The sequence below is a fragment of the Taudactylus pleione genome, unplaced genomic scaffold (genome assembly GCF_031769625.1).
Source record: "Taudactylus pleione unplaced genomic scaffold, aTauple2 ptg000155l, whole genome shotgun sequence".
NCBI classification, from domain to species: domain Eukaryota; kingdom Metazoa; phylum Chordata; class Amphibia; order Anura; family Myobatrachidae; genus Taudactylus; species Taudactylus pleione.
In genome coordinates, this window is record NW_028284557.1 from 4,598,499 (window position 1) to 4,623,244 (window position 24,746).

Sequence of the window (24,746 nt, forward strand, 5' to 3'; positions counted from 1 at the left end):
GTGGATTGCTGCCCATGCCTCTGCCAGTGACTTACCTCCACCGCTGAACACCGAGGAGCTGTACCTAAATGGAAGAAGAGTTCAGCGCCGCCGTTAGCTGAAAGGAGAGCAGCCTGTTCTTTTCCGTCATCGACCAGATAGTTCTTCCCCATCGCCCCCGCCGAGACAGGAGAAGACCTGTGAGGACCCCAAGAGACTGCCCACTGTCCTGCCGGACAGGAGGAAGAGCCCGCTGCCAAAGAGACTATACCAGAGCATGGGGGAGAGGACCCGCAATATCGCTGATGACGCGCCCCCTGCAAGGAACCCAGAGGGAAGAAGTGCTGCTGGATGCTGGTGTGAAGATCCCCGATTGAGGGGCGGCAGCCATATATTGAAGAGATTTCGCCGGTAGCACTGCCTGGAGTGAAGTGACATTCACGAACCGTGATCAGCCCTTGTGGATTACTTACTACCAGAGGGGCTCCAGTGCCTAAGTGTAGCCCAGTGCAGTGCTCTGCATCCTGGGCAACGCGGGAGGCAGTGTGTGTCATTCTTCCCAAGGGCCTTGTTAGTGGGTTCTGGTAGCCTTATACTGAGCAAATTCAGAATCCTTGGAGAGGGGTCTCAAGCTACGAAGCCCTCTTATGGTGCATACACACGGTCAGATTTTTCCTTCAGATATGAACGATAACGATTTAAAAATCGTTCAGTCGTTCATATCTGAAGGAAAATCTGACATATCTGACATGCCTGAACGATGGACGATCAACGATGCGCGTTCCCGTTTGTCAGATAACGATATCTGACATCTGATGGGTTTGCAGTCAGACTTGGACGATTCCATTCATTTTAATGCAGGCAAAAATCGTTCAATCATTCAAATCGTTCAAAACTTTGGTAAAATCGTTCAAATCGTTCAATCGTTCAAAACTTTGGTAAAATCGTTCAAGTCGTTCAAATCGTTCAATCGTTCAGTCGTTCATCTGACAAATCTGACAAGTCTGACAAATCTGACCGTGTGTACGCTCCATTATCTGTCAGTTAGGGGTCAGTTTAGGTGTCTGGGTAAGGTGTTGTGTCTGGTCTAGTCTCATGCTGGGTGGTAATGTGTTATGTTGTATTTGCACCAGCTCATGTCTGGTGCAACTGTTTGTATTGGGAATGTTAAATTGCTGTTTTTCTTTAATGCATTGCATGATTATCTGCTGGTATTTATTTAAACGCTCATTTCTCAAAAAGCCTTATATGTACAGTTGCTGGTAATTCGTCAAATACTGGTTTCCCTTTAATGCAATGTATATTACACCCCTTACATATTAATTTCTCTTAAGGCTTGTATGTGTATTTTCTGGAAATTATTTAAATTCCTGGTTTTGTTTACTGCAATGCATGTTCACCTGCTGATATTATTGTGAATGCTAAGTTCTGGGCTGTATTGTCCATTCATTGACTGGTACAAGCTTAAATGTTAGTTTTTCAGTAATGCATTGTTCATTCATATGCTGATATTGAAACATAATTGGTGCAGTATGAATGCTTGATTTATCCCTGTGTGATCTCAGCTGGCAAAGCTCACTCGGTAGTGAAAGGTGCATTTATCTTTTGAAACTGCATTTACGTACAGTATATGACAGTGTCTCGCTTTGCTGCTTAAAAACTGTGTTTAAAGTGCATGCTACCTGTGACTCTTGCTTCAGGAATACAGCTACGCAACATAGACTCTTCTCATTGCTGTGTGCCAAGGCCTGTGATTCTGTATATACACCTGTGTCTAAAGTGCATGTTACCTGTAACTCTTGCTTCAGTAAAACAGCTACGCAGCATAGACTCTTCTTCATTTTTAATAAAGCTGGCATTGCATAGTTTTTTTCTAGCCCATACCAATCCATATTGGTTTAACAATTGTCCTTGTGTTGTGCCTACACGTCACTGAGTTCACTATTTGATTAATTCTTGGTCGATCTTTGACAGAAGCTGCAAACTGCTTGTTTATTTTGCTTTCTTCCCCCTTTTATTTGCCAGCTGGGGTCACCGGTAGAAGACAGGGAAACTGTATTAATTTGTTACGTTGTATCTTGTAAATTTTAAGATTCTAAATTTGTATAGATTGTGTTTAGCTCTGATTAGTTATTTTGTGACACTGTCAATCAATTTGTATCCTCTTTACTGTTTTCTCCTGGACAAGAAGTCTTCTCCACATAATTTATTCAGAGACAATTCAAACTGTCTGTTATGTTATTAATGACTGCAACAATAAAAGGAATCTGTGTTTTGGAAGAACAACGCATCCGGTCATGTGTCTGTTTATAGGGGAACCTTAGGCTTGCCTCTCACAGACGGGAAGCTCAGCCACAAGAAAGTAAACACCCACACCTGAACTTAATTCTAGTGGTGCATCTGTAGAAACACTTAGAGAGCACCACACATGTATTGCTGCTGCTATGGTTACAACAATGCAAGCTCTCATGAAGAAAAAGAGGAGCAAGAATTGGAATTGGAGTTTCTGGACCAAGGATTGGCTGCGGAAGTGAGACACCTTCTACTATATGCCTTTGGTTCAGGAGATACGTGAGAACAACCCTGATGACTTCAGGAATTTCTTGCATATGCACGCCCACAGAGGTGGCACTGCTTTGGGTGTAAAATTGTAAGAGCAGTCGCCTCCGGAACCGTCCTGGGCAATGGCGGCTGTGCATGTCCAGTCAGCTGGACTGCATACGCGCAGCAGGTCCGTCAGCTTTACGGGCACATTGCAGGGACGGGTTCCTTTAGGAGCCCCTGTCCCTGCATGTGCCAGATGATACATTCCGGTGATATGAGCGCATTTTGCAAGGCGATCATGGGCGGTAATGTCATTCCCAGATCGCATTGCAAATGCGATCATTAATAAATGGGCCCTCAAGGCTTAGTACATCTATACCTTCGTCCTCTGCAGTTTACTCTACATAGAGATTCTTACCTTTGCTGGAGATACTGTGGCCAGATAGGCATATTTAAACATATCTGGTGGGAGCGCCCTACAATATGTTCTCTGGAAAGAGGAGGCAGACCTGATAATCAACAGCATATGGCAAACATACTCTATGGAATCAATAGCAAGTATTGTCTGCTACTCCAAAAAGACCTTTACAGAATCCTGGCTTAATTATGTCAACGCATCACCTCCATTTTGATTAGCATGGTTTATTTATGTATAAGGCTGTTTTAGACCCTGCTGTAGTTCTACTGATTTATATTATCTGCCCAGATGTAGTTCTGCCCCATTAGCCTAGTGCAGTTGTGACCACAATCTTTCTTTATATTGCATTCTACTGAGGTCATATATTGACCGATGGCCTGGATAACACTAATCCAGAAAAAAAGGTGAGCATGTGTAAAGCTGGCCACACACTAGACCAACTTTCATCCAACCAGCCAACTAGTTGATTGGTTGGAATGTAAATCTGGTAACGTATGGGAGTAACTGATGATCAGCAATTTGCTCCTAAATGCCAGAAAACAGATGGAAATGGTCGTCAGACAAGTTTGTTAAATGTTTGATCAAAACTATTTGTTCAAACAACAGTTTTTAGTCATTTTCTGGTGTTTGGGAGCAAATTGCTGATTGTCATTTGCTTTCATTCCTTACCAGATTTTCATTCCAACCAATAACTTGTTAGATGGTTGGATGTAAATTGATCTAGTGTGTGGCCAGCTTAAAGGGTGTAAAGTCCTGTGGGTATTCAATGCCTACCTTTTGTGTATTGTCATTCATCACAAGAACATGAGATGCAAAAGGCCCAATGGCTTTGTTGATAGTGAGGTAATAGGTTGAATATTGGTACATCTCATATGTTGAGTGCCACCATTGTGTGCTGTTAAATAATAAGATAGATAGATAGATAATGTTGTAATTATGCTATGGATCACAAGATATTATGCAACATGTAACCCCCTTTCTGCTTATTAAGTGTACTTCTTTCTTTTAATTATCAGCATGGTGACCAGTGAATGACTTTGATGTCTACTGTCCAGCTGTAGGGGTAATTATTTGTCTGGGAAGATGTCATGTAAAGTGGAGCCTGTCAGACTTAAGGCCCCCATACATCAGCAATCTGAAAACCACAATTGAACAATTTGAAGATTTATTGCCCGATCTTTTTACCAATCTAGCAATCCGCGCACATACATTACAGATCTTTTTCAGTGATTTGCAGATAGATTGCAGCAAACACAGATCTGCCAATCTTGAAAGGCCCATCATTTTACTAGTAAAGGACTCCATACATCAGCAATTGATTGCAGCAATTCTGCAATTTGCAATCGATTGAAAAAGTAAACAATTTTTATACACAATCGATTGTGGCAATTCTGCAATCGATTGAAAAAGGAAACGATTTTTATACACAATCGATTGCAAATTGCAGAATTGCTGCAATCAATTGCTGATGTATGGGGGTCTTCACAGTCTGCACATCTGCTGATCATGTCCATACACATAGCAATCTACAGCCCCAATCCATCTGTGAAATCCAACATGTTGGACAATCTGATTTAACAATTCCAATCACTTTTGGTTGCAATCTGTGAAGCCCATACATTGCAGATGTTTATACACAATTGATTGCTGACTGTCTGTCAGCAAATGATCCTATAGACAGATAATGGTAAAATTATGGGGCTTTATAGATTCCAGGGCTTGCACTTCTCAACAACATGAGGTTAACATGGGGAGCGTTACCACTCCATACCTAAAGGCCCCCATACATCAGTAATTGATTGCGGCAATTCTGCAATTTGCAATCGATTGTGTATAATAATCTTTCCCTTTTTCAATTGATTGCAGATTTGCCACAATCGATTGAAATAGGGAAAGATTATTATACACAATCGATTGCAAATTGCAGAATTGCTGCAATCAATTGCTGATGTATGGGGGCCTTAAGTGACAGCATACTCTGGACAAAGGGTCATAAAACCTAATTTGCATCAGCACAAGCCAGTGAGCAAGCAAAAGGGGGGCTGTGTGACAGCTCCTTCCTCATTGTCTAACCCCTCTGTGTCACCCCTGTATGTCTGCCCCTTCCCTCCCTTTAGAATGTAAGCTGTCATAAGCAGGGGCACCGAGAGGGGGGCAGGTACTATTTACCCGGGCCTGTTGGAGGGGCAAAATATTATATATACTTAACTGCATCCATAGGAACAATAACAGCAAACCAGCACACCAGCCTTGTAGCAAAAAAGTTGATACATTTATTTCAAGACAGAAAAAAATCCATCTAGCTGCATACAATAGGGTTCAATTGCAACTTAGTACTTATCATAGTAGTGCAGTTTCAGGCATAATGATGGCTCCCAGCTCCGACAGCTGTTTCGGTGTTACCACCTTCATCAAGGGTCAGTTATACTAACTGTGTCAGCAGAGGCCATATAAATACCAAACTACCTAATGATGAAGACATTCACCTGTGTGCGCACCTAGCGCATGTCACCCCACCAACGACCGGACGTCTACCACTGGACAGCGGAACCCATGCAGCTTCTCCACCAACTCTATGGTCAGCCGCAGAGTTCCGTCTAACCGGAAGTGACATCCCGGACACGACGGAACTCCTGCAGCTTCCCCACCAACACCAAAATCAGCCGCAGAGTTCCGTCTAACTGGAAGTGACGTCCCGGACACGACGGAACTCCTGCAGCTTTCCCATCAACACCAAAATCAGCTGCAGAGTTCTGTCTAACCGGAAGTGACGTCCCGGCCATGACCAAATGTAAACAAATGACATGTGTCTGATAGCATGCTCTTCCCAGTCACCATGGTAACAGGAAGCAGTCCAAAAGGACAGCCGCACTGAAACACAGGGAATCGGAGGTGGCAACGCCAATCAGACTATAAACATATACAATATACACAAAAATATCACCAATAACAACATTAAAGGACAAACAGTATATAGGAAAATCCCTATAGAAGAATACATGACATCACATACACCATATATAGAACATAGGTTCAAATTCAAATACCCAATTTGGAAAAAGCATTTATTTGGATATTGATATTATCCTAAGAGTTTTAAAGATAAGTTTCCAGCAATAATCATAATTCTGCTAAAATCTTGAGGGCATGTCCTAATAATATATATTTAAACTTGTATATATTAATCATACTCAAATAATATATATATATATATATATACATATATATATATAGTAACACGGGGTATAGAAATGAGGACTCCAGGCAGGTATATTTTGTAAAGCAGTGGCTTTTTAATAGCAGCAAGCACTGCTCCTTAGCATATGTGAGTTTAGGCCTGCACACATACAGGCACATAACATAGAAATAAACATAAAAACACAAAAGTATCAGCACTCCTTGCACTAACCAGTCAGCAGTGGCTTGCAGCCACAAGTTGGGCATGCTCTCCCAGCATAGCCCTTGTACCCTGGCACTACAACACTGTGTCCCTACTTCCTGGCTGCTACTCAACATGAGGACGCTTTGTAAGGCGCTGCGGAACATTTGTGGCGCCATATAAATAAATGATAATAATGATAATAACGAGCATCAGGAGTGTGAGAGTTTTAAACCCTTCCTGTGCTCCAGTGATTATTCCAGCTAGGTCTGTGTAAATGTGAAAACCTGGAATTCCACACCTCCACTGCTTATACAGAAAGCACATGTTTCATTCCAGCCTCCCTTGGAAGGAGCTGATTCCACCAGAATGTGGGTAATTCAGGTGAGAGACAACCCTCTCACCACAATATATATATATATATATATATATATATATATTATACCTACTGTAAAATAGAGGGGGCATTCCATATTGCAAGTATTATTTATAAAACATCCACTGAAAACTGACTCATACCAAATATAAAATTTTCTTAGGCATATTACCAAATCAACACTGTCATGTAAGGTGTCTTGCACACTCCTACTCACTATATCTGCACCACTGTTTCCTACTGTGTTCACTCCATAAGATGGACACAGTCCCAGTTTTAGGTGTTATAGCAGTCCTTTCTCATATGCCACCTCAATGGAGAGCAAGGTACTGAGCCTTTGAGAAAACCACCACAAGATGGAGAAACGCGTCAGAAATTCTGATACTACTTCACCCATTATCCAACTTTCATATACTGGCATTCTTCTAACATCCTGCATCGTGTAGTGTAAATATATTTGAACACTCACGGCGCAAATGTCAAAAAGGTAGCAGCTCCAAAACTCTATCAGGTCTTGCCCAAATACAAGAAAAACAATACAAATGAAAATGAATAGATAGTGCCTCAAGTGCGCTTCCTATTATTTATATACTTATTTTCAATAGTCCTTATTGTGGCTCGTCACTTTCTTCAAATAAATCCTCTTCAAATGCTCGATACATAAAACGAAAAGAAGCACAAGAAGAAAACACAAATGTGTAGAATCGTTCAAGTGGCCAAAAATTTAAGTTTTCTACAGAAGCTGTTCAAGTGAAGAATCAATGTTTTTCTTCTCAATCAGAAGGTATAATTACGTACCTTACTCACATAAATTGTGTATGGTATAAAACATATCATGGTTTCTTTATGAATGAATTTCTACCAATATTACATATGGCACAACGTACGTACCCTACTCACATAAAATCGAGTGGGATCAATCATATAAAGGTTTCTTTTCACAGGTTAATCACGTACCATAACTCACTTCAAAACAGATGCAGCATCAACATATAAAGGTTTTTTCTTTACATCCGGTTATCCAAAAAGACTTCAAAAATTATTCCTTGCTTAGTTATGGTAAGTATTTATTGAATATACAAAAACAAAAACTAAAAGGCAATATGCCAGTCTCATATGGAAGACATCCAAGATAAGGGACAATTCACACAAACTCCCAGGTATAGTTGTTAAAAAGGTGTATAATCCCAGAGCCAGTCCGGACTTGTCTCTGAGGAAAAAAACACCTGGTACCTTAGTGTAAATGTAATGTCCTCAGTCCAGATAATCTCCAAGTGATGCACTATAACTCCTCTAACCAACGCGTTTCGATTTTAAAATCTTTTTCAAGGTCTCCTGAGAAGTGCACCCTGACTATCTTTTATACCCTAAGGTGATTTAGGCAATCCGGTCATGTGATCGCAGCCGGAAGTGGATACTCACACTAATAAAATACTTTTCGCGGCTTCCCATTATTTAACTATTTCATAGCCTTCCCCATAGATCCCCACGCCACTCCCGGGAATGGTGATCTGACATAGGGGCGCTATACAGAAAACCCGATAGTGATTTTCGTGGCATGCCGGAAGTCCCGCTATGCGTTCCACAGCAGTGGAACGCAAGCCGCACCACTTGTTTCCTGTGCTGCAGACCGGGACTCCAGAATGTGAAGGAGCCCTAATGTTTACTGAGTCCTCCCGGAAGTGAATCACACCCCGGAACTTCCGACTCTGCGTTCCACCGAGATGGAACGCAAGCCACATTGGTTTCAATACAAACCACATGTGCGCTCCATCTTAGCGATATATAACACTTTCATAAAATAAGCATTGTGTAAATACAAAATAAGAACATACCCTATTGGTAAAAATTACATATATCAACTAATCTTCATATTACAAAAAAAATTCATTAAAATCATGAATGATACTTTTTAAAATATTAGAGATAAAAACATATCCTATTAGCAAAACATTCCATATATGGACTTAAATTAATAATTCATTAAAATCATGAATAATAAATGTATTTTTAAATAATAAAAATCAATAAAATGTATTAAAAATTATCACTGTAGGAACCATTTTAACTCAAAATCAGCATTCAAACCTCCAGGTATCAATGTGTCCAATTTAAAAATCCATCTCATTTCAGCCCTAGCAAGGTTTCCTTCTAAATCCCTATCTTTCCAGTTACTTTTTATATTCTGTATCCCTATAAATTTCACCAAATCTTTAGGTGAACATTTATGGGTATTTTTAAAATGATTACATAGTGTGTGTCTCCAGACCCTTTTTGATGTTACGTAGATGTTCTGAGAGTCTTGTTTTTAGAGCTCTTGATGTCTGTCCTACGTAACATAGGCCACACCTACACTCAACCATATAGACTATATTTGTTGTGTGGCAGGTAATAAATCCGTCTATTTTATATTCCTTTCCTTTTACAAAAAATGTTGTGATTTTACTTTCTTTTGAGGGAATAGTCTTACATGCCATACAATCTCCGCATCTATGAAATCCTTTCGTACGTATGGGTTTTGGTATTGTGATAGGGAGTGCACTCCTTACTAAGGTATCTTTTAAATTGGGTGCCTTGCGGTAAATAAAAAGTGGTTTGGATGGGATGGAATCTTTTAACACAGGGTCTTTCAATAAAATCTCCCAGTGTTTCTTAATAATTTTTTCTATATTTCTATAGTCTGAGCTGAAATCTGTGATAAATGCCCACTCGGTATTCTTATGCTTTTTATTTATCTTCTTATCTTTATTATTTTTTATAATTTCTTCTCTATTCATTACTAGAACTTCATTTTCTGCTTCTTTAATGGAGTCTTGTTTGTAACCTTTTTTAATGAATTTTTCACTCATGGTTATCAACTGAGTCTTAAGGTGTTCTTCTTCGCTACAATTTCTTTTGAAGCGCAAAAATTGGCCCTTTGGGATTCCCTTCAACCAGTTAGGGTGATGATTGCTAGTCCGGGGAATATAACTATTTGAATCAGTAGGTTTGATATAACCTTTAGTATGAATTCTTTTATCTTTTAAATAGATTGTAAGGTCTAAAAAATTAACCTGTGTCTTACTAATATCAAAAACCAAATTAATATTTTTATCGTTTTGATTTAGTTTCTCACAAAATAATTTCAAATCTACTTCACTTCCCTTCCATATGAACATGATGTCATCGATAAATCTCATCCAGGATACCAAGTCCGTGCCCACCGCCCACACCGCATCATGCTCCCAACGGGACATGAATAGGTTGGCACAGGTGGGCGCAAACTTGGTACCCATGGCTGTTCCTACCCGTTGAAGATAATAATTGCCTTCAAAAAAGAAATAATTATTATTTAAAATAAATTCTATACCTTCCAAAATAAACTCAATTTTGTCTGATGGCTTTGATAACAGCCGATGTAGCGTTGCTTTATACCAGCATTAAACATATAGATGGCATAGACGCAGTTAGGTGGCATTTATCTCAAACGGAAATGCCATCAGACAAAACTGAGTTTATTTTGGAATGTATAGAATTTATTTTAAATAATAATTATTTCTTTTTTGAAGGCAATTATTATCTTCAACGGGTAGGAACAGCCATGGGTACCAAGTTCGCGCCCCCCTATGTCAACCTATTCATGTCCCATTGGGAGCATGATGCGGTATGGGTGGTGGGCACGGACTTGGTATCCTGGATGAGATTTATCGATGACATCATGTTCATATGGAAGGGAAGTGAAGTAGATTTGAAATAATTTTGTGAGAAACTAAATCAAAACGATAAAAATATTAATTTGGTTTTTGATATTAGTAAGACACAGGTTAATTTTTTAGACCTTACAATCTATTTAAAAGATAAAAGAAATCATACTAAAGGTTATATCAAACCTACTGATTCAAATAGTTATATTCCCCGGACTAGCAATCATCACCCTAACTGGTTGAAGGGAATCCCAAAGGGCCAATTTTTGCGCCTCAAAAGAAATTGTAGCGAAGAAGAACACCTTAAGACTCAGTTGATAACCATGAGTGAAAAATTCATTAAAAAAGGTTACAAACAAGACTCCATTAAAGAAGCAGAAAATGAAGTTCTGGTAATGAATAGAGAAGAAATTATAAAAAATAATAAAGATAAGAAGATAAATAAAAAGCATAAGAATACCGAGTGGGCATTTATCACAGGTTTCAGCTCAGACTATAGAAATATAGAAAAAATTATTAAGAAACACTGGGAGATTTTGTTGAAAGACCCTGTGTTAAAAGATTCCATCCCATCCAAACCACTTTTTATTTACCACAAGGCACCCAATTTAAAAGATACCTTAGTAAGGAGTGCACTCCCTATCACAATACCAAAACCCATACGTACGAAAGGATTTCATAGATGCGGAGATTGTATGGCATGTAAGACTATTCCCTCAAAAGAAAGTAAAATCACAAAATTTTTTGTAAAAGGAAAGGAATATAAAATAGATGGATTTATTACCTGCCACACAACAAATATAGTCTATATGGTTGAGTGTAGGTGTGGCCTATGTTACGTAGGACGGACATCAAGAGCTCTAAAAACAAGACTCTCAGAACATCTACGTAACATCAAAAAGGGTCTGGAGATACACACACTATCTAATCATTTTAAAAATACCCATAAATGTTCACCTAAAGATTTGGTGAAATTTATAGGGATACAGAATATAAAAAGTAACTGGAAAGATAGGGATTTAGTAGGAAACCTTGCTAGGGCTGAAATGAGATGGATTTTTAAATTGGACACATTGATACCTGGAGGTTTGAATGCTGATTTTGAGTTAAAATGGTTCCTACAGTGATAATTTTTAATACATTTTATTGATTTTTATTATTTAAAAATACATTTATTATTCATGATTTTAATGAATTATTAATTTAAGTCCATATATGGAATGTTTTGCTAATAGGATATGTTTTTATCTCTAATATTTTAAAAAGTATCATTCATGATTTTAATGAATTTTTTTTTTGTAATATGAAGATTAGTTGATATATGTAATTTTTACCAATAGGGTATGTTCTTATTTTGTATTTACACAATGCTTATTTTATGAAAGTGTTATATATCGCTAAGATGGAGCGCACACGTGGTTTGTATTGAAACCAATGCGGCTTGCGTTCCATCTCGGTGGAACGCAGAGTCGGAAGTTCCGGGGTGTGACGCACTTCCGGGAGGACTCAGTAAACATTAGGGCTCCTTCACATTCTGGAGTCCCGGTCTGCAGCACAGGAAACAAGTGGTGCGGCTTGCGTTCCACTGCTGTGGAACGCATAGCGGGACTTCCGGCATGCCACGAAAATCACTATCGGCGGATTTTCTGTATAGCGCCCCTATGTCAGATCACCATTCCCGGGAGTGGCGTGGGGATCTATGGGGAAGGCCATGAAATAGTTTAATAATGGGAAGCCGTGAAAAGTATTTTATTAGTGTGAGTATCCACTTCAGGCTGCGATCACATGACCGGATTGCCTAAATCACCTTAGGGCATAAAAGATAGTCCGTGTGCACTTCTCAGGAGACCTTGAAAAAGATTTTAAAATCGAAACGCGTTGGTTAGAGGAGTTATAGTGCATCACTTGGAGATTATCTGGACTGAGGACATTACATTTACACTAAGGTACCAGGTGTTTTTTTCCTCAGAGACAAGTCCGGACTGTCTCTGGGATTATACACCTTTTTAACAACTATACCTGGGAGTTTGTGTGAATTGTCCCTTATCTTGGATGTCTTCCATATGAGACTGGCATATTGCCTTTTAGTTTTTGTTTTTGTATATTCAATAAATATTTACCATAACTAAGCAAGGAATAATTTTTGAAGTCTTTTTGGATAACCGGATGTAAAGAAAAAACCTTTATATGTTGATGCTGCATCTGTTTTGAAGTGAGTTATGGTACGTGATTAACCTGTGAAAAGAAACCTTTATATGATTGATCCCACTCGATTTTATGTGAGTAGGGTACGTACGTTGTGCCATATGTAATATTGGTAGAAATTCATTCATAAAGAAACCATGATATGTTTTATACCATACACAATTTATGTGAGTATGGTACGTAATTATACCTTCTGATTGAGAAGAAAAACATTGATTCTTCACTTGAACAGCTTCTGTAGAAAACTTAAATTTTTGGCCACTTGAACGATTCTACACATTTGTGTTTTCTTCTTGTGCTTCTTTTCGTTTTATGTATCGAGCATTTGAAGAGGATTTATTTGAAGAAAGTGACGAGCCACAATAAGGACTATTGAAAATAAGTATATAAATAATAGGAAGCGCTCTTGAGGCACTATCTATTCATTTTCATCCTGCATCGTGTATCAGCAGCAGTGGCATAACTAGGGGTGATCGAGCGAGGCACGTGCCCTGGGTGCCGTGGCAGACCCAGCAGAGGGAGGCGCCGCAGGCCAGGGCATCGTACCTGCACCGCCCCCTGCCAACACCCCTCGCTGCCACCATTGCGTCTGGACCACTTTAAAGAACAGGCAAGTGTGCCTGCTGGAGCTGGTTGGTCTGACTGTAGGGGGAGCTGCTGCAGAAGTGCGCAGCCCCTCTAAGGCAGTCTTGCCATATTGTAGCCAGGCAGCTGCCGTCGGGTGACAGATTACCGTATATACTCGAGTATAAGTCGACCTGAATATAAGCCAAGGTACCTAATTTTACCACAAAAAACTGGGAAAACTTATTGAACCGAGTATAAGCCTAGGGTGGGAAATGCAGCAGCTACTGGTAGTAATCCCCCCCTGGTAGTGCCCCCAGTAGCAATATCCCCCCCTGGTAGTGCCCCCAGTATTAATCCCCCCCTGGTACTGCCCCAGTAGTAATCCCCCCCTGGTACTGCCCCCAGTAGTAATCCCCCCCTGGTACTGCCCCCAGTAGTAATATTCCCCCTCTGTTAGTGCCCCCAGTAGTAATACCCCCCTGGTAGTGCCCCCAGTAGCAATATCCCCCCCCTGGTAGTGCCCCCAGTATTAACCGCCCTCTGGTACTGCCCCAGTAGTAATCCCGCCCTGATACTGCCCCCAGTAGTAATATTCCCCCTCTGGTTGTGCCCCCAGTAGTAATACCCCCCTGGTAGTGCCCCCAGTAGTAATACCCCCCTGGTAGTGCCCCCAGTAGCAATATCCCCCCCTGGTAGTGCCCCCAGTATTAATCCCCCCTGGTAGTGCCCCCAGTAGTAATCCCCCCCTGGTATGCCCCCAGTAGTAGCCCCCCCCAGTAGAGATGTAATAATAATAAAAAAAACACTTACCTGAAACCCCGCTCCTGGTCCCGACGCTGCTACTGGCTCCTCCGGCCGCTTTGCATTATGGGAGAGACGTCGTCATGACGACATCTCTCCCATTACCCACTGCGGGAGCCGGAAGATGGCTCCCGCAGTGGGAGCAGAAGACTTTCATCAGCTGCTGATTACAAAAAGCACACAGCTGCCGTTGCCGGCGGCTATGTGTTTGGTAATGTGTAGTGCTGACCGAACTCCGTCCCGTCAGCGCTACACATGCGGTGCAGCTGTGTCACAGAGACACAGTCTGCTCCACGGCCCGCATTATACGCTACTCAGCTGCGTACCATGCGGGCATGACTCGAGTATATGCCGAGGGGGTGCTTTTTCAGCACAAAAAATGTGCTGAAAAACTCGGCTTATACTCGAGTATATACGGTAATCCTTCCCCAGCGCTCCGGAGCAGGTATGTATTAATATCTGCAAAAAAGTATAGTGATTGCTCAGATCAGCTTAATGATTTAGCATAGGTGCTTGTAAAGGGCGGGGTTTACACTGAACATAGAAAAAAAGGGATTTGCCCTCCATCACACTGTAGCAAAATAAAAAAAAATACTTAAATCCTACATAATTATGAAATGTGAAAGAATTAAAATGACATAAATAATAAACAAACAATTAGAAGAGTGATGAAAATATTCTATGTGAATTAAGTGGTGATGCCCTGAAAAAGGTCCAGCCAGAACAACTCCGGGGGCCCCACTCCCAAATGCTCACCCCAAGATAATTATTGCTACATAATAGTAGCACCCACTCTGGGTCATATAATTACAAATTGGTGTACTGCATGATAACAGCACATGTATAAGCTGAGAGCTAACTCACCTTGGAGGTACCCCAGAAACCTCCATATGGCATTATAAGGACCAGCACCTCCTCCTAATGCTGGCTCCCTTCATACGTCTCAAGACTGCAAAAAAGTATGGTGGTTGCTCAGATCAGCTTAATGACTTAGCACAGGTGCTTGTAAAGGACGGGGTTTACACTGAACACAGAAAAAAAGGACTTGCCCTCCAGCACACTGTAGCAAAATAAAAAAAAATACTTAAATCCTACATAATAATAGAGATTCAGAGGTATTAGTTACATACATTTGCAAATATATGAATAAGCGCCAGGCCAATCGTCAAGGCTCCTCTATACTGGCGTCCCTAACATTAAGGGGTTCACGTCCGAGAAGCAGGGTACCCCAAAAAATTCCAGCCAAGGATCATCCCCAGGGCATCACACAAAAAGGGGAAAAAAGGTGATAGTGAAGTGTAAAGGATAGATGTGTAAGGATAAATCAATAAGTGTTAATGAAATGTGAAAGAATTAATATGACATAAATAATAAACATTTTAATTCTTAGTATGTAACTAATACCTCTGAATCTCTATTATTATGTAGGATTTAAGTATTTTTTAAAATTTTGCTACAGTGTGCTGGAGGGCAAATCCCTTTCTTTCTATGTATTAGCGGGAGGGGGGGGCAGACTGCCGTGGGGGAGGGGAGGGGGAGAGCTGGTCTCTGTGTAGGCTGTCAGTGTGTGTGTGTATCTGTGTCAGTGTGTGTGTGTATGTGCCAGTGTGTGTATGTGCCAGTGTGTGTATCTATGTCAGTGTGTATGTGTGTCTGTCAGTGTGTGTATCTGTGTCAGTGTGTGTATGTGTCAGTGTGTGTCAGTGTGTGCCGGTGTGGCTGAGAGATGAAGTGGTGGGGAGGTGATGGTGTGGCTGAGATACAATGCAGGGGGGAGGAGATAGTGTGCTGAGAGACGACGCAGGAGGGGAGGAGAAAGTGTGCTGAGAGATGATGCAGGAAGAGGTAATGGTGTACTGAGAGACAACGTGGTGGGGAGGTGGTGGTGTGGTTGAGAGACAATGCAGGAGGGGAGGAGATAGCGTGCTGAGAGATGGCGCAGGGGGTAATGTAATGGTGTACTGAGAGCTGAAGCGGTGGGGAGGTGATGGTGTGGCTGAGATACAATACAGGGGGAGGAGATAGTGTGCTGATAGATGACACAGTGGGGAGGAGATAGTGTGCTGAGAGATGACGCAGGGGGGAGGCGATGGTGTGCTGAGGGACGACGCAGGGGGAGATTGTGTGGCTGAGAGATGCAGGGGGAGGGAAGTTACACAGGGGGAACGAGTCTGGTTGAACCGCTGTTGTATGATGATGACCTTGTTAATATTCCTAATCAAATAGGCATCTTTCGGACGATGTGACCTAATACTGACTGAAGATGCCATCTTCCCAGGGTAGATACATCTCTTCAGAAGTTCCACATTGTGAGAAACATCGTATAGATAAGGTACCTTTGGAATGGAAAGTAATGTTCCCAGAGTTACGAGACATGGGTGGTGTGACATGTTGACTCGCCCCATTTTCAATGGGCACACCCCTTTGGTATGTGACCACACCCATTTTTTTACAGCGCACCTATAATTTGCTTTCTTATTATAGGGAGGGGAGGGGTGGCGCACCGTTCTTCAACTTGCCCTGGGCTCCAAAGACCCTAGTTACACCTCTGATCAGCAGTGTGCGTTGGACTATACCTGCGGCATTGTCTCCCTAAACAACGGGAAGAATCACTGGAGGTATAAACTACACAGTGGCGTCACTCCCGAGGATCAGCGGGGAGAAGGTAGCTGAGTAATTATTTTGGGACTGTCTGTGTGTACACTGGAGCTCATTCAGATCCGCTCGCTAAGATGCATACTCTTGCTGCTGCCGATGGTATGCAGTGTTAGTGAATGTTCACAATGCATTCGCTCGCGGCGCATAGACAGCCCAGCAGAGTGACAGGGCAAGCCGTTTGTAGGTGGTAACAGGGGCTGGCTATTAAAAACGGGGAGTGGAGGTGCAAACGCAGGAGTGCCTGAGCATCTCAACAGCGTTTTAGAGGTGAGCATAATTATAAGACAGCATCATAGTACACGTCACCTGGCTTGTTTTTACACTATCCTCACAAGTTGCTACTACACTAGAGAGCAGGTTCGTTACTTTGTATTGGATTTGACATTCCATCATTGCCTGCTAACACTGCAGAGAGACTTACCAACATAGCTATATAGTATACACGTGCTGGAACTGATACTAAATTAACAGCAATAAAACGGAGACCAGGCGACTGCTCTTTTAGCTATATTTGCTGCTTGGGAGAAGCAGATTGCTTCTTGATTATAAATGAATATATGGATGCCTAGATGTCATAAATTGTGGATAATCTAACTTAAGGGTGTACAAATTGTCATTGTATGTGCATAATGTTATGATTGTTGTTTTTTATATATACATACTTTTTAATAAATACTATATATTTTATATGATTCATGAGGTCTAAATAAGTGCACCCAGACATTCATGTATACTTACCTTTCCGCCAATGCAATCTGGTATCCAAGGGTCTGGAGATTCGGTCTTCGGCTGCGGACCAGGATGAGTAGCCAGGAGGCGAAGGCAGGTCCTTCCTGCGCATGCACCAGTGGCTGAGGTCAAGGGAGGCTGCAGTGGCTGCTGGGCCATCAAGGGGGTGAATCCAGCGCCGGGTGCTGCGGGCAGAGGACAGGGAGTCATACAACTTACCTGCTCACTTTGTGACGGTGTTCATATTATGTTATCCTGAGAAGGCGAATCTGAACATATAGGAGAAGCGGAAAGCTGAGATTTCCGTTCTTTAATGAATCTCACTCACCATATTTCGAATCAGCCACGGAGCGGAGGTTCCGTTGGAGAAGTAATTAACTTCACCTCGGTAACCCACTTTGTGAATTGCACCAAGCAGAGAAAAGCACTATTTATTGCAATCCAGAACTTTTCTCTGCTCCATGAATAGACCCCTAGGAGTCAAAAGCATGAAAGCATTGATCCTGCTTGCATCATCACGACTCTTCAGGCTAGCGGAGGCAACTGGTATGGGACATATTTTCTCGGGAGTGCCTGGGGCAATTGATTTGTGTGGACAGTTAGCACAAACTATGATTAGAAGTATTAAGTTAGTATTAAGGGTAAAAGTTGGCCCATTAAAGTACTAACACAGCGGTCATAATAATTTGGCCACTCAGTGTGTGTGTGTGAAATTCTAACTATGTTTAGCCAAAGGAAGAAAACTCTAGACACAGAGAACAATAATCATACACAGGAGTACCTGCCACAGTGGGTCATATAATCTAACCACACAAACACTATTATTAACCTACCAGCATGTTTTGAGACTGTACCAGGGAAACAGATTTCCCAGAGGAATCCCACACAACCCTTTCACACCAGGGCCAGTACCAAGTCTACTAGCAAATTTTGTCCGAAACACATCATCAAAGAAATTACAATACCACCACTTTCTTACTCACTTCAAAATAGATTGAGATAGGGTGCATCAAATTAGGGATAATCTGAAATAGGAACCAATTCAGATGGTCTATCAACAAACAGTATGCCGCCCATTACATCACGCTCACCACAAGGTTATATTCCCCCTCTATGCCCACTTGGATGGCAGGGAACGACACTGGCCACTGGCTGATGACGTCAGGGTCCTCTTCGTGAAGGGGATTTAGACATTACCATTACATCATATCATACTTGCCAACTCTCCCTGATATAGTAGCAATCTCCCTGACTCCCTGAAGAGTCTACCAATCTCCCTGATTGCACCTTACCCCCATTATGAAGCTGTTATATATGTATAAAAACAGAGATATATATATACTTTCAAATGGAATCATTAGTATCATTTCCCTGCATTGGTTATAATTAGGCACAATGATCCCTATGGTTACATGCATTTTTTTAAAAGTATCAGTGTGTTTTCATTTTCAAGTAGATCTTACTAACTGCTTTGGGGCTCATATTCATTTGGATGGAAATCAATTTTATGACACGTCTCTCAGATGTAGTAGTACACGTCCACTTTAACGCACCCTCATAGGTGTTACTTTCACAATCTTTCTGAAATGCTTTTTCAAAAGTAGGCTAGTATGCATCATATGGGCTACATAAGCAGACCCACCAACGTGTTCTGAAAATGTGGTAGGAAAACAGAGGGCCTAATTCAGACCCGCTCGCGAGCGCTGGGCGCTCCCAAGTGATGTCAGTGGGAGTGCTCTCGGCTCTGATAGAGCCGAAAGCACTCCAGGCCTGCAGCAACAAGACCCTACCACAAGGGTCTCGTCACAAGCCCGATGGTCGCGATGGTCTTGACCATCGCCACCATCTTTTTGGCCGCTCGCTATAGCTGTGGGTGGTCACCCACAGCTATGCGAGAGGCCAGGAGGCCGCTCTAAAATTAGGAAGGACGGCCATGATTCAGAGCGAGTGCTCTGTCAGAGCGTCCGGCTCTGAATCAGGGCCAGAGTTCCCAGTGGAATCCCACACAAACCATTAACACCAGGGCTGGTCCTAGTTCTACTAGCGCCCTGTGCAAGAAATTTTGGAGCCCCCCTCACCTCAAATTCATGACAGGAAAAACATGCACATAGGCCCCAACAGGAAAAAAATATAACGCACATTGGCCCCCACAGGAAATAATAAAATACATTGATTCAATTATTGCCCTCACAGGAAAAAAATATTAAACACACACTGGCCCCACAGGAAAAATATAAAACACCTTAATTCAATGATTGACCCCCCAGCCAGAAAAAAATTTATTGATTAATTTTCATTGCCGCCCCCCATCCACCACCCCTCCCAGGCTGAGTGACCTCATCTGCTAAACTGTCACAGACAGCTGCAGGCCTAGTTGCAGAGGGTGTTCCACTTCAGCCAAAAGACCAGTGAGTGTCTCCAGAGAGTCCAGCACCAGTGGATGGGAACTTGGGGCCTGATTCAGACTGTGCGCTCGCGAGCGAGTCGATGGCCGGGCAGTGTGCACGCGCGAGCCCCATAGCGAGTGAATTTTCACTCTCTGTGGGACTCACTACAAGACGTAGGCTTGCAGGGGGGGGGTGGCTGGACAAACGGAGGCGTTCCTGAAGGAACGCCTGCAGTTTGTGGGCGGCCCTACTTACATCACCAGTGACGTCAGTAGTGAACTTCCTGCTCTATTAGAGCAGGAAGTTCACTGGGGCTTGCGGTGGACGAGACCCTACCACAAGGGACTCGTCGCAAGCCTGATGGTCGCGATAATAGTGACCATTGCCAGGCCACCCGCTAAAGCTGTGGGTGGTCACCCACAGCTTAGCGAGTGGCCTGGAGGCCGGTGAAAAAGAAAACTGTCCCGCCCTGATTCAGAGCAAATAGCGAGCGTCTCTGAATCAGGGCTTTGGTCTCTTCCTCACCTCTCAGCTGTGGGTAGTGTATAGATCCCCTTCAGTAGATGTATGTGGAAGTGACATTGAGTGAAGGTGGAAGTGCGGCTCCATGCCCATAAAGGCCACCAAAAGAAGATATTTGTTCGCTCGCCGCACTTCGGGCACGGTGGCTCACTTTACTCACCACAGGTTTGCGTTCCCCCTCTATGTCCACGTGGATAGTAACTAATGACGTTGAACAGTAATTGATGACATCAGGGTACATCTACTGAAGGGGATCTATCCACTACCCTCAGCTGCGGGGCCATGCCGGCATGCAGCAGACTGCCTCCGTGACTCGCTGAGTCACTGCAGTGCTACATCACTGTGTATGTGTGCGGGACCACGTGTGGCTAAGTGATGTCATACCGCTGCGTCACTATCTATAGGGTCACTCCCGGACCACCTGGAAAAGCCCAGGCTTTGAGGATGCAGCGAGCATGGTAGATTGGCCAGCCAGATTAGTCTCAGGTCCCAGCAGCAGCTGCACTACCCCAGAGGCGTATTAAGAGAGGAGGGGGCCCATGTGCATTCCCCATCCAGGGCCCCCTCCTCTTACCCCAGCGGCCGACAACAGACTGACTGCTGACCGCAGCTGGAGTAGACTCTGGGAAATAATCTGTGCCTAGTTTACTGCGGCCCCCATTTTCCCAGCGATTTTTCTCACAGCGCATACGCAAAACATTGGGAAGATGGCCGTGGTGGCCATTTTCTGGCGCTTTGTGCAGGGTTGAGCACCCGACGCAGGACCTCGGAGAGGTTAGTATTAGAAAATATGGGAGCAGGGCGTCCGGTGTGGGCCATCCTGGACCCAGGGGCCCGTGTGCACCGTACATCCTGAACCCATCATAGATACGCCCCTGCACTAAACCCTCATTGGTGTGGCACCCCGGTGCACCCGCTTCACTGGACCAGGCTTTGAGCCGCCCCTGCTTCACACAGATGGTACCCTGATCTAGAATAACACTGTGAGACAGTAATACTAAGCACTGTGCTATCAGGCAGTTGATGTGTACAGTATTATCCAGATTAGTGAAGAATAAAGAACCATAAAAATGTGTATCTATTTTGTCCAACAAGTTCGTTTTAAGGTGCATGCCCACTTTCAGGTACTTGAAACCACCATGAAATATAAATCTGTACCTATTTTTGAAGATTTGCATGAAAATGTGAACAGTGGATAAATTGAAACATCACATTAAAATCCAACCTTGTAACCCCCCTTTTAGAAATATTTTACTAAGCGGCTTTATTATGTACATTACTTTTGTGTATCTTATCTTAATGTTTTATCATGTTGGTTAGAGTGCATTTAGGAAGTGCTTTTTAAAAGTGCACATTGAAAATATTGGTTAAGACAATCTCTAGCACCTCAGAGAGAGGCAGAAATAGAATATGTGCTGATAGTGCAGGATTATGGGAATAATGGACATACTGGGTGAAATTGGGTTGTTTGTATTGATGATGAATGTTGATGGTGGTGGGTAAAGGAGTGTGAACAGTATCTGAAGAAGAGCAATGTTAGGTGAAGTTGGGTTGCATATAAGAATGGATATATGTGTGGATGAAGGGGAGGTGCTGATAATGAAGGAAGATAAGGACAGTGTACATTTTAGATAAAGTTGAGTTATTTCTAAAGATGAAATGTATGTATATAGGTGGATGAAGTTGGGGTACTAGTAAAAGAAGATGGATAAAGTGTACATTTTGGGTGAAATTAAGCTGTTTGCATGAAAGAGAAGTGTGGTTGTTTGGTGAATGAAGTGAGGTGCTGATAGAAAAGAAAGATGGAAACAGTGTATCTGCTTGGAGAAATTGTGTTGTTTGCATGAAAGAAAAGTGTGGTTGTTTGGTGAATGAAGTGAGGTGCTGATAGAAAAGAAAGATGGAAACAGTGTATCTGCTTGGAGAAATTGTGTTGTTTGCATGAAAGAAAAGTGTGGATGTGGATGACGTGGGACAGACAGTAAAGGAAGATGTCCCCCAATGTGCATGTTGGGTAAGGTGGGATGTTTCACATACCAATGCTCTGCAAAAAGGAGCCAGTGCATTAGGTTCTAAAGCACATTACAACTGATTTGAGTCATATTTGAATCAGTAAGTCTGACCAAGAGGTGGGTTACCCATAATCCCCTGCAATTGCCTAGGCTGTGGTTACAATGTGTATAGCATGTACGTATTTTGACTAAATTGATACATATGTACAGAAGTGTTGATTCTGCAAAATGGAAAGAATGGTCTTGATGCCTGAAACAAATTCTATTGATGTTGTGATGCTTCTCAAACTTATTTAAGTAACAATTGTGCCAGTGAACAAACAGGGGAGTAAAGTTATATTTGGTCAGATATTTACAAATGCTGCTGATATAAACTATAAAAATATCTGAAAAGGCAAGTTCATATAAAGTGAAGACATACATAACTGGATTAGTCAGAAACATCATTAGATAACTATGTAAGATTCAGTTATTGCTTAGGATAAAACTCACAGTATCAGAGATGGCATGAGATGAATGTAGTTTGTGTGAGTGTAAAGTAGGTCAGGCAGCTGGCTTAGTGGACCTTCATGGAGATAGTAAAATTAGCAGAAGTAGAGATTTTACTGATGTAAGATAAGAAATTGGGGATAGTGATCTAGAACTAATAGTATGTGAGGACACTGATTAGATCATTTTGATGTACAAGCAAGCCAAAGGGTTGAAAAATTGTAGAGAAGAGATTACATGGATACTTGTACTAATATTGCATAAATGGGATTTATGGAAACTGTTCTGATAATCCTTGTTGATCTTCTTGGTGAGGGCTTGTCATGCCCATTTCGGGATGAGATTTTTATACTGCTTTATGCTTAGTGGCTCACTCTCTATGGGATTAAATTAACATGTGTATTTGCGAGTATTGTTAAAGTTCTAGGTTGTATATGGGATGTGAATGAGATTTTTTGCAGATGGGGAGTGTTTTCTATTACAAGGATACCTTGCTCTCTGGAAGTCCGCACCCTCCGCTGCTGCTGGTCACCGGTGGTCGCTGCTCCGAATTTTGTGGATCGATTTCTGTTATTTCTGTCATGTTGTTCAATGAGTTCACCAATCAGCCAAGTGATGTTGCACTGTGGTACTTTGTGATGTAATAGTTTACAGTTTAATCTAATATTGTAGAAGATACAAGCTGGTAAATGATGCTATGTGATATAATGTGTTACTACGTGGTATGTGATGTCACCTGCTATGATGTGTATTGTGGTGACGTTCTCCTCGCTGAATGTTCATGGGCTTCTTATTGCACAGCTTCTTCTGTTATTCAGAGAACACAAAAGCTTCAGGGCATGCTCCTCTTTATCTGACAGACACCTGCATACCAGGTCCACCTGAACACTCTCCTTGTACGTCCCCTTATCAGACTGCTGATGCTTGGTGTTCCTTCCAGTGGTCGCACTCTGTAACCTGCAGCACTTGTCCTGATGGATAGCAGACTCTTGGATTAGTCTCAGCGCAGTCACAGCAGTGGTTCTTCTGTTTGTAACATTCTTACTATAGGTCCTCTCTGTAGCTGCAGGCTATAACAATTATCAGCAGCTGCAGTCTCTATTCTCCCCTGCTACTGTCTCTTTTACTCTTTTCTTCTTCCTCCACTGCAATCTATCTTTCTCCCTCCCTCCCCTGCTCCCCCCCTCCTCTCTGCTGCAGACTATATCTCTCCTCTGTTCTCCCTGCTGCAGTCTGTCTATCCCATTCTCTGTCACTGCAGCAGATCCCCTTTCTTTCAGTCTCCTACCTATCTCCCTCTGCCACTTTATTGCCTTATCTATTGTTAACAAAGAGAACAAATATTTTTCTGCTGTACTATTGCAGCTTTCTCTCTGACTGCCACTCTCTCAATCAATCAGTTCCCATGCCCCAATCTCCTTTTGCTCTCCGTGCAGTTCTTGCGTTATCTCTCTATTATTTCTGTCTACTCCTATATAGCACCATTGTCTGTCCTACCCCCCAACACACACCTTACTGAATCATTGTCCTCTCCAAGTCCCACCCATAACATTCCTACTCTGCCTTTGTTTGATATGCTAATAGATCACCACACCCATATTTCTGATTGGTTCCAAAATTGAGGGCAGAGTTTTGTGTCAGTGAATGTGTCTGCCAGTAGCAGTAGCTATGAGGTAACTTTCCTTTATTTATTGGTATTATTATGATTTGTTTTATATTAGTGCTGACATATTACACAGTGTATCTTATAGAGAATGTTTATTGCTCACATCAGGTCCTGCCCCAAGTATTTTCTGTACAGCACTGCATAATATAGTGTTGCTTTAGAAACAAATGGTATTAAAGAAATAAAAAAAAATATTAATGAAGGGGTCTATTCATGAACCAGAGAAAGAGCCTTGTTTAGCTGAAGTCAGGTCTCTTCTCTGCTTCGTGCTATTCATGGAGCTAGTTTACCATGGAGAAGTGTATTACTTCTCCAGCGGTACCCCTGCTCC

General features: G+C 42.2%; 1 protein-coding gene across 1 annotated transcript in view; it reads right to left on the reverse strand.

Annotated features, from left to right (window-relative positions):
• STAC2 (SH3 and cysteine rich domain 2) overlaps nt 1–23,922 on the reverse strand; it is a 54,295-nt gene extending 30,373 nt beyond the window's left edge. The window contains exon 1 of the mRNA XM_088474612.1: nt 23,240–23,922. Coding sequence (XP_088330738.1) covers nt 23,240–23,332 — 93 coding nt within the window. The 5' untranslated portion in view covers nt 23,333–23,922. The remainder of the gene's footprint in view (nt 1–23,239) is intronic.
• Nucleotides 23,923–24,746: the final 824 nt, after the last annotated feature.